This window comes from Acomys minous (assembly GCF_964271855.1).
Source record: "Acomys minous genome assembly, chromosome: 7".
NCBI lineage: Eukaryota > Metazoa > Chordata > Mammalia > Rodentia > Muridae > Acomys > Acomys minous.
The window spans coordinates 1,662,703-1,673,796 of NC_140488.1; the positions used below are offsets into that span (position 1 = coordinate 1,662,703).

At 56.5% G+C, this 11,094-nt stretch overlaps 1 protein-coding gene across 1 annotated transcript; it reads right to left on the reverse strand.

Moving 5' to 3' along the window:
* Nucleotides 1–709: 709 nt before the first annotated feature.
* SLC6A8 (solute carrier family 6 member 8) lies at nt 710–10,125 on the reverse strand. The gene is made up of 13 exons (XM_084789797.1): nt 9,209–10,125; nt 7,473–7,604; nt 6,378–6,627; nt 5,829–5,961; nt 4,580–4,714; nt 4,386–4,489; nt 4,150–4,274; nt 3,547–3,659; nt 3,291–3,428; nt 3,110–3,212; nt 2,912–3,012; nt 2,663–2,833; nt 710–2,299 (listed from the first exon to the last, which is right to left on the reverse strand). The coding sequence occupies exons 1-13, from the start codon at nt 9,468–9,470 to the stop codon at nt 2,159–2,161; spliced, it is 1,908 nt and encodes a 635-aa protein (XP_084645923.1). The 5' UTR covers nt 9,471–10,125; the 3' UTR covers nt 710–2,158.
* Between the last annotated feature and the right edge of the window lie 969 nt (nt 10,126–11,094).

Sequence of the window (11,094 nt, forward strand, 5' to 3'; positions counted from 1 at the left end):
CTTTGTACCCACTTAGACTCCACCCCCATCCCTTCCAAACACAGAACTCATGTGACAACTTCAGAAGTTTTAGCTCCAGGCCAGACTTTCGAACGGCAAAGTCGTATGTCCATTTGCCAACCAGAGATCTCTACTTGGATGACATTTCCCAGATGACATGCTCAAAGCCAACTCCCAATTGTCCGCATCACAGGACCTGGCAGTACCATTCTTCCTGTGGCTCAAGCCAAATCTGTGGAGTTTGTCTTGACTTCTCAATCCTGCATCATGTAACCATTCACCCCAATCCAAAGAACCTTTTCCACAAGTCTAGATGTTGGTGCCTGGCCCTGGATCATTGCCCCACCTTCACCTCTTAGCACCTGTGATCCTGGGGTGCCCTTTACTTTTAGATCCTGGAAAACCCCTTGCTCAGGAGCACACGTCCATCTGCCTGAGTTCAAGGCATGTAGCCATGAGCCACCATGCCATGGCTGTACCTTGTGCTGCATTTGTTTCTGTTGAACTTCCTGTCACCCCATGCTCTTCACCCTAGGGGATTAAGGCTTCATGCTTGCTCTCCTTCCTTGCTCTATATCCAGCTTCTGATACAGTACTAAGTGCAGAATCCCTCAGAATGGGCACAAGGCAAAGCTAGAGCTGGAGAAAGGTTCTCACACCTGCTCTCCCACCCCATTCCTCTTCCAGAGAAGCAGAAACAGAAGCCAACTTTGGAAAATGAAGTGTTTTTATTGCTATGTTTGCAGTGGCTTTTTTAGCACAGTAAGAATGTCCCCGAAGGCCTGCACCCTTCCCCTGCCCCACCTCCCTGGCTGAGTCTGTGAAGGAAGACTTTTGAGGGGCTCCTTGGCTGTCTCAGGCTTGATGGGACACAGGGATGGGTTGAAGCTGCTACACGGAAGACTTGAGATGTAAAAAGTACATCAGCATGGAAGTGGGAGCTGTGCCCAGGATCCCTTCCCTGGGCTGTGTCCATGGGCGATCCCTGCAATCATGCCCAGCCCAGGGAGCAGGGTGTGGGCAAGCCTGAGCATGCCAGGTAAGCAGACCCAGATCCTGGGACAATGCTATAACATAGCTTTCCACCCCACAGACTTAGAGGCAAAGGGACAGCGTGGGATACTCTCGAGGCCCCCACTTTCCTACTCCAGTCTGGCTGGAGAGTACATGGAACATCCATACAACAGACTCACATACTCAACAGCCTGAAGCTTTTGTTTTGCCTATGAAAATTAAGTCTATAAATTCACACTCCTTGGCTAAGGTCAGAGAAGGCAGGGATGCTAAGGAAAGGAATGGTAAGGTGGGGATGGATGGGGGCTTTTTAGAAATATACAAGCAGAAGTCTCACTCTCAGGTTTTCTTTTTTCTTATAAAATGTGCAAAATACAAGCCTCCTTTGCCCAGAGGCTGTTTACTTCTGGTATTTCACCTTCGCTAAGAGATCTACATGTCGGCTACACACACACACACAGACACACACACACACACACACGAGACAGACACAGAGAGAGAGAGACAGAGAGAGAGAGACAGAGAGAGAGAGACAGAGAGAGAGAGACAGAGAGGCACTCAGACCCAAGCTCATACAATTAACATTGGTGGCAATTGGCGCAGGAACACAAGGTTCCATTGCTGACTGGCTCTCTAGCTTCTAGAATAGGGGTGAGAAGAGGGGTCTAATTCCACGGAAACATTTGCCTTGGTTCCACTGTCCTCCTCTTGTCTCCCCTCCTGTCCCACCATATTCTTTCCCTCCTCTCCTGATTTCCCAAGCTGCCACTGTTTCTAAGGTGAAGGTGTGTTACAGAGCAGAGTTTGGGAGGCAGGCAGGTGGGCTTGGCAAGGCTAGGAGATGGGTCCTGGGCACCGGGAGAAAGGACAGGAGGTGGGGCTTGGAAGCAATGCAAGTACCAGCGTGGTTGTGGGGTGGGGAGGAGAGGCATCTATTTTTGGTGGGTTGTGATATTTTTGGTGTTTTATTAAAAATGGAAAAAGTTATTTTTGTTAGCACTCGTGGTGCTTCTCCCCCTCCCCCCAGGCAGACCCCCAAACTGTCAAGGAAAGGCAAGCCCCCCTGGAGGGATGGGTGGGGGCTAAAGCAGGGGCTGCTATGGCTACCAAAGGATGAGCTGGTGATATGAGCCGAGGGTGCCTGTCACATGACACTCTCCACCACGACGACCTTGCTGCTCTCGGACACCGGCGTCAGGGTGGTCAGGCCCCTGACATCTGCATCCTGAGCTCTGTACTCCAAGTGGTGGAGGCCCCAGATGGGCTGGGTCAGGTGCTGCCAGCGCTGTAGGAGAGGAGGGCGTGCTGAACCTCCCATTGGGTCATGTGCTCTACCCCACGGCAAGTGCTTCTTTCTGCCTCTCTCTAGCTCCTACTGTCTGCCACCGAGGCAGGCTCTGCTTCCCTTAGGCACCCTGCCGGACCCTGTTCCCTGCAGTGGGAAGCGGTGGTGGTGGGGTGAGTGTTCCTTGTGTGGTGCCAGGGGCGTGCTGCGAGGTGGGTCTCCCGCTTCCCCGGCTGCCACACTGGGGGGGGGGGCATACTGGGTTAGCTTCACCTTCCTTCCATCTACCGCCGCCCCCTACAACCTGAGGTGGCCAGGGTTGTGAGAGATGGCTTGCTCCTTCGAGGGAAGAGTTGACCTTACCTCTGCCACGGTTCCTTTTGCCCTGAGGAGGCAGACCAGGAGGTGGAGGGGCACACACAGCATAGAAGAGAGTGCAAAGGCCCAGCCCATGGCTTCACCCCACCATGGGTACACGTAGGTGTTATTGTAGACCAGCGGTTCGTAGTATACAACATTGAAGATGAAGATGCCCTGTGGACACAGATTCCTGCAGTCATTGCTTCCCCACTACACCACAGCACACCACTTGCCCAGCTTCCTCAGCCTTACCATGCAGACCAGTGGGGTGAAGAAGGACCAGCACCATTTCATCCAGGGGCAAGGTCGGTACCCAATCATACAGGCAATGTCATCCATGAAGCGATCAGCTCCTGGATGAGGGTGAGGTGGACAGGAAGGCTAGAATTGGACACCACTCACCTCCATTCCACTGTGTAAATTCTAGCCCAGCCCTTCATCTTGACGTACCGTAAACCCAAGCCACCACCACACACTCCCAAAAGGCTTGCCAAAGCAGGGTAGTGCCACTGGCTGAGTAGTAGTCAAACAGCTGGAAGACGTACATCCCGCCCTGAGGAACAGAGTCAAGTCAGGGAAGATGATACGCCATGGCTGGAGACTAACAGTAGCCCACCTTAACCCCACTCACATCGGTCACCATGGAGAGATCGATGACAAAGCAGAGGACACAGCAGAGGGCCACGGAGATCTCCCTTTGGAAACGGAAGTAGTAGGAGGCCGGGAGGAGATCCAGGAGCCCGGTGATGAAGCCCTCCACACCTACAAACTGTGTCCAGGGCAGCTCAGGCCCAGGTCCCCCATGTTCCCATGCATCTCTTGCCCAATGTGCCAAGTCCCCCAACTACCAGCCCCTACCCCATTCTTGCCCTAGAGCTCCTGCAAACCTGGCTGTCCAGACCGAGCAGCAGCAGCATGAAGAAGAACAAGGCAGCCCAGAGAGGAGCCACAGGCATCAGTGTGACAGCCCGTGGATAGGCAATGAAGGCTAGGCCGGGCCCTGCGTGCAAAGATACAGGGTGAGACTGGTCCTCAGCACCATCCTGAGTACCCTGATGCTCAAGGTCACACTCATCTCCCAGATAATAAAATAATAAAAATCTGGGGACTATTTGTGCCTCAGCATGGCTAGGCCCATTGAAGTCCTACAGACATCTCACACCAGGGTCCTTGGCGGCCCCACCCCGTATTAGCGGGGCTCCTGATTCACACTACTTGCCCTGGGCTCCAGCAGCCACAGCAGTTGCTGGTTACCTCAAGGTGACACAGCAGGGGCCAAAGGAATATCTCCTTTTCTATCTGTGGCACTCGACAACCATGAGGACACATCCTGCAGCCCTAGGGGTGGGTGGCAGGGGCTTGTCTCAGTTGCATAGAAGCATCTAAACAGCTAGCTGAACCCGTCTGTCATGTTTCGGAATGTTTTTATGTGTGCCCTACATCAGGGCAGTTCTGCTGCTCTGGAGGAGGGTTGAGGTCAGGCAGCTCACCTGATTCTGCCACCTTGGAGATGTGCACACCCTGCTCTGTGGCCATGAAACCCAGGATGGAGAAGACCACGAAGCCAGCAAAGAAGCTGGTCCCGCTGTTGATGAGTGCCAGGATGATAGCATCCCTGGGGGTGGAGGGGCAGGATATTTTGGGTTTAAGCAGCTCCACTGCTCCAGGGAAGGGTAAGGCAGGACCAGGCAGGGCAGGGGCAGGCAGGGCAGGGGCGGGTGCCTACTTGTAGCAGTTGTTGTTGAAGCGATTGTAGCTGCCTAAGGCGGTGAGGGCCCCCAGGCCGATGGCGTAAGAGAAGAAAATCTGGGTCCCGGCATCTATCCATACCTGGAAGGGGTGAGCCAAGAAAAGTCACAAGGGACCCTGCTCAACAGGCTGAGTCTCCCAATCCTGTTGCCTAAATCTGCCTTTCCTCACCTGAGGGGACCCCAGCTTTGACCAGTCAGGCTTGAGATAGTAGATGATGCCGTCCAGGGCTCCAGGCAGCAGCACCCCTCGCACCAGCAGCACAACGAGGACCACGTAGGGGAATGTAGCAGTGAAGTACACGATCTGGGGGGCCAGGGTGCTCAGAGAGGTTCTGGATCCCTGCTCCCCCTTAAGAGGCCTCCTGCCTAAGCTTGGGGACTGGCTCCCAGTGCTACTGTGAGCTGATAACATGGGCCACAGTCTCCCCAAATTGTAGTCATGTTCAGAATTTGTTAGGAAAGCCAGGAGCCCTCACTCTATTCCTGAGTGAGGGACTACCCCCAGGGAAGCTACGGGCTAGGTGGGGGCCCAGGCAGCCTCATAGCAGGCACTAGTTAGCTGTAGAAGGAGGGGAGAAACAGGGCCATGGCATTCCAAAGTGAGGGTCCCTAGGTGTGTCTACTGTCTAATGAAGGAAACCAGGTCATGGGGAGTGAGGCAATGTGAAGTCTCCTGAGGGGCATCTTCTGGGTATGTCCATGTGGGGGCACCCCTATATGGGGGCGGGAAGGTATGTCTGAAGAGTATGGGCAAGAAGAATCTGTGGCACTGTTACAGAGGATTATAATAAGCACATATTCCTCAGAGCCCTGTGGTCCCAAGCTCCAGGTCATCCTTGGTGGGCTCCTTAGCAGCTAAGGATTCTATCTAGCTGGGCAAGAGAAAGAAAAGCCGGGTTGGGTTTGCAGCTTGCTATTAGTGGTAAAGAGAAAGGGGAGGAAGGAGACAGCCAGCACTTGAGGACCCTGCTGTGAATGAATCGTGATGCACTGGAGTTTGGCCCTCCAGGGACTTGACCGTGTCCCACGGCTTAGCAGTTTTAGTGTGTTGGTTCATTTATCTCTGTAATCTGAGAGGGAACCTCTGAGGAGGGGGTATATGGAGTCTTCCTGGGGGGCTGAGGATCACAGAGCTGAGGAGAGCCCCCATAGATCAGGTCCACCAAGAGTTACAAAATCGACTTAGGCATCTAGGAAGGAGTAGGGAGAAACAGAGGGAGAAGCAGTGGGAGAGAGAGAAGCGGAAAGGGCCAAGATGGGGTGGTGAACACAGGGAACAGGAGCTACTGCCTGCACCTTTCACTCTCAGGGCTGAAGGTTACTGTCCCTGGACTCGAAGATTGTCATTGTGTCCCTTGCAGACATGCACACCTCCCATGCAATCAATGCTGCCCCACCCAGCCAGCTCCCAGCTATACCTTTCCTGTTGACTTGACCCCCTTCCACACACAGAAGTAGACCAGCACCCAGCAGGCCAGCAGGCACAGGGTCACCTCCCAGTTGAGGGCCCCTGGCACCTCCAGCCCTGCAGAGAGCCTCAAGACTTTGTTCCTAGGGTAGAGAAGAAAGGAAGGCACCTGAGGGTCATGTCAGTAGACAGCACAGTGACTGAGATTTGCTTTGGAGTTGCCAGGTCCTCCCTCATCTCAGGCGTGGTCCAGGCCCCACCATCAGGTATCTGGAGGACTACCCCAGGTCATCGCCTTCACCCCAACCTTTGACAAATATGCACTTTCAGTTCCATAATGAGGTCAACAAGGCAGGACAATGGCAAACGTCATGTAGCTGCAGGAGCAATGTCTATTCAAGCCCCGGGATTGGGGTAGGCACTCTTGGAGAATGGGGACAGACATAGCCCAGGAATGCTTGTTTTTGCATCCTTGGGCATGTGCACTCAGGACTTGACCACATATGGAGATCCCAAGGGATGAGATAGGATGGGCTTGGCCCAGAGGCACCTGACTCACTCCCAGAACTCGATGACAGGGGACCGACGGTCAGCAAGCTGGTCACATGTGAGGTTGGCTAGGCTGGCATTGGCACAGTCTTCATGGCGAAAGATCTCCACACAGTCAGGAGTGTTCCAGGTATGGCCACACGTGGCCCAGGGCAAAGTGGTGGTGAAGGACTTGACCAAGTAATAGAAGCCCCAGGCCAGCACCATGATGTAGTAGGTGTTACAATAGAAGACAATCACCATGGATGCATAGCCCAGACCTGAGGATGAGGGAGAAACATCCTTTTCTTCTGGGCTCCTTTGTGGCCATTTCCTACCTCCCCCCATTATCTCCCCTTCCAGACTTGGCACTGACTCCTGCTCGGCTCCTGACAGCTTGCTCCATGTATGGCTCGTCTCTCCCTGTATCTTCTCTCTCTCTCCATCCTGCCAGAGGCTTCTAAGCCTAGCTCTAGCCTGCCTTTCCTGTCTGTCTCCCACTAAACACTTGCCGTTCCTCCAGGACTCTCTGCTCCAGCTCCTCCACCCTGGCCAGAGCTAAAGCCAATTGTCCTCTCCTACCTTATGTGGCTACTACATCCTGTTGATGGCCCAGCTTCAAATGCTTGCCCCTTCCCAGGTCCCACTCCCTGCCATCGTGCAGTCACAAAGGCAAGCCCCCACCCCATGTCACCCTGTAGCCTCTACTCCACAGCACCTAGGAGAGCTTCCCAGCAACCTGAGGACGTACGAGAAGTACTCGCTCCTTCAGTGGGCAACCTTGGCAAATTGTTTCACTCCTGTGTACCCAATTTCAAGGACAGTAGTAGGACCTCTGCAGTGAGTGAAGTGTGTCCAACAGGTCCTGTCCCTAAGCCTGGCTGTCTCTGCTCCATCCTTTCCCCTTTACACAAGCCTGCCACCCCACCCTAGTTCCTGACTCTTCAAGTTAACTGTCATCTTGTGTCCTGCAGATTTTCTCGTAGGCTCAAGAGGGCATTATCCAAGTTCAGTGCTCAGGACAAGATAAGATATCTTGAAGTGACTCACAGCCATGCTCTGTTCCCCGGCCCTCTCATCCAATAAGTGGAAAGAGGAGAACAGAGTTTGGCCCAGGGTGGCTCACCTTTGAATAGGGGACAGATGTTCCAGACATTGATGCTGCCGGCCTTCATGAACTGGCCCAGTGAGATTTCCAGGAAGAAAATGGGGATTCCTCCAACCAGGGCAATCAGGACATAGGGGATAAGGAACACACCTGGGGGCGGAAGCATGGAGTGGGCTCAGGGTGCCTCTTAATGACCCCCTGGAGCAGGAGGGGCTTAACCCAAACCCATCCGCCAAGCTGTCCTGAAGTGCTAGGAGGTCCAGGCGGAGCCCCAGCTCCAGCCTGCACCCCAGTCCCATGACTTCCCAGTGAGTGAATCAGTGCAGGGGTGGCCACTGACTCAGAGGCTCAAGGTGAACAATCCCAAGAGATGAGCTCTAGGTCTGTTGAGAAGAGGCAAACAGCAGCGCTTACCCAGTGTCCCCTGTACCACAGGGAACCCTTGGCTCAGACACAGCTGAACCTGTGGACACCAGGGTGACCTAAGAGGCATCAAAACCACACAAGCTTGTGCATGCAGGCCATCTCTTATGTCACAGTTCTTTTTGGCAGGCATCAGAACCGGAAGGAAAGGCTAGGGCGTGTTCATGTGTGCTAGGCTGGGTGCTCAGGCTTTGGGGCTTGTCCAAAGACAGTGAGTGAGCCCAACTACCCCCTACTTCGTAATCATGAGGGTCCCAGGAGGAAGCTGGGCCGGTGGCACTTCTCTGCTTATGGGGTGTATTTGGCGTAGGACAAAGGGAGACAAGTCAAGGAAAGGGGTTGAGGCAGGATTCCAGTAATTACATGGGGTGGTGCAAAGGAAGGGGGAACTGAGTAGCTCCAGCTCTGACCTACTCCCCCTTACTGCTCTCTAGGACCCCTACCTGCCCCCATCAGGCCTCTCAGCTACTCAGTGACAGAGTTAATTGCAGTTTGCTGGGCTCCTGCTCCCAGCATCTTTCCTGTGTGTGTGACCTTGAGCAGAGGCCTCCCCTCTGGGTGGGACTCAGTTTCCCACCTATCACCCAGCTTCTTCAGCTCTCCAGCAATCCAGTGCTGCTTTGCAGTCCCAGGACAGACTAGTACCCACTATTGTTGCTAAGCTGGGCTTCGGCAACTGGGCATGAGATGTGCATGCAGCATGTCTAGTGGTGGCGCCAGGCAGGCCAGGCCGCAGACTTCCCAAGGCTGGCTCAAGCACCCAGTGTTCCAAGCCTGGGCCAGAGGGGAGGGGAGAGGAGAGAGGGGAGAAGAGGGAGGGGAATGGAGAGAGTGGGGGAGGGACAGAGTGGCCCATTGTGTGTGTGTATGTGTGTATGTGTGTGTGTGTGTGTGTTCCTGTGTGCACACGTGGGGGGGGGCACACAATGTGTTACTTGTGTGCCTGACCCATGGGGGCAGCCAGGGCTCCTCACCTCCTGGAGCCCCCTCCACTGGGGGCAGGCCTTCGCTTCCCACCTCAGTGGCCAATCACTCCCAGTCTCGGCTGGGCTGGAAGTCTGGGAGGCAGCCCCTCAGTTTCATCAGGAAGCGCTCCTTGATTGCCTCCCCCCCACACTGCCAGGCACATGACCGGTGAGGGGGGTGGAGGCCGCTGTGCTGGGTCACCAAACAGCTTGGCTGGTGAGGGGGCACCATGTCCCCCACGCGCTATGGGCGGGCCTTCCCAACCTCTGGACTTTGCCCCGCTGCTCTGGTGGGCCTGTGGTAGGCTGGGGGTGGGAACTGACCACTGATGAGAAGCCGGGGTGCTCAGGGGCGGGCGAACTCACCTCCACCGTTCTTATAGCACAGGTAGGGGAAGCGCCACACGTTACCGAGGCCCACGGCGAAGCCCACGCACGACATGATGAAGTCCATCTGGCGTGTCCAAGTCTCTCGCGGCGGCACGGCAAGGGGGCCGCCGGGCGCCCCCAGGCCCGCGGGGCCATCGCCCTTGGCTGGGGCGCCGTCGGGCCCGGGCACGATAAGAGGACCCTTCTTCTCGTCGCCAGACACGCTGTAGATACCGTTCTCGGCGCTCTTCTTCGCCATGGCCCCTGGGGCCGCGAGGCCGGGCCGGGGGTCGCGGCGCCTCGAGGGTGGTGGGCGGGCAAGGGGCTCCGGTGGCACCTGGAAAGAGGGCCCCGAAAGCGCGGGCCCGCCCGGGGGCCTCGGGGGCGGCCGGGCCGGGGGATCGGGGCGGCGGGCGGGCGGGCGGGGTGCGGGACGGCGGGGGCGGCGCAGTCAGAAGCAGTCCACGAAGCACTTGAAAGTGAGCCTGAAGAATCTCATGTGTGTCGGGGGCCCGGGAGCGCGCGGGCGGCGGCGGAGCCTGGCCGGGCGGCGGCGGCTCCGGAGACTCCTGCCCGCGGCTCGGGCGGCGGCTGCTGCAGCGACGACTCCTTGCCCGGCCGGAGGCTCACCCTAGCGCGGCACGGGTGGCATCGGACGCCCACTGTCTACAAGCAGCGGCCGGAGCAAGGGGCCTGCGGCCCGCACCCCCCACCCACCCCCGGCCCAGCCCAGCCCCGAGCGGCTGTCCTGTTCGCCCGCGGCTCTGCCGGCACTATAGCGGCTCCGGTGGCCCCGGGCGCGCCTCGCCCCTCCTTCCCGGCGGCGGCGGCTACAGCCGCTCTCCGGGCCGCGACGGACTCCAAGACTCGCCACCGCACTCCAACAGTCCCTCTCTTTCCCGGCGCGACCAGCTGCTGCTTAAGAACCGACTCCCGGTGATGTCACTGTCGCCCCACCCCCACGACCCGGCTGGTTCCCCCTCCCCCTCCTCCCTTCATCCCGCCCTCCCAGTCACTCCGCCTACCTCCTCCTCCTCCTCCGGAGACGCCGCTCCGGTAGGGAGCAGGATGGCTACTACCTAGGGCGCTGGCCAGCACCTCCTTTTTAGTGGGCCGAGCTGCCATTCGTTCCAGGATCACTTGGTCCGGGTCAGGTGAAAGTCCCCTCAGGTTTTTCTGATCCAACAGGAAAACGGAGTCTCTGGCTGACTTCCAGACATCCTTAGTCCTTCTCCCTAACATCCTTCATCCTTCTCGCCACTCTTTCTAGCCTGGAGTCTCCCAAAAGGTCCGTCCTTACGTTTCATCTCCACTTCCAATTAGAACCATGGGAGAGTTGGGTGGGTACCCAGGTGCAAAGTTTCTTGGTCCCTGCTCCAAAGTAAGTTCGATCGCCTCCTGAAGGGCTGGCCTGGAGATGGGATTTCTCCGTCCAGGGACTCTGTGGAAGCACTGAGCTGTCTCCTCAAGATATTTAGGCCTCCCCAAAGATACAGCCTGGAGGCTGAGGATCAAGGGGTCAGTTCTGGGTGTGACCAATTTCTGTTTGTCTCCAGAGTGGGCATAGGGTAGCTTGCTTGGTCGAGAATCAAAGTTAGAATTTGTCACCAAGGTAGGGAAGGGGACTCCATGATAACTCAGGTTAGCCCATCTTTTGCCTGTTGTGTGAGTGGCTAGGGCGTGTGACCTATGGATACTGGGGTAAAAGTAGGGTAAGTCTGCCCCCTGGTGCCTGGTGGATGTACAGACCCTCCCCCCCCAAGCTGAGCACCTGCCTGCCTGCTCTGCTCCTCAGGGACCTCCAGGCCTCTCCATCAGCAGCTGAGCAGCTTCTTGGGAATTTTCCAAGGCCAAGACCAGCCTGGGGTGGACTAGGAAGGTAA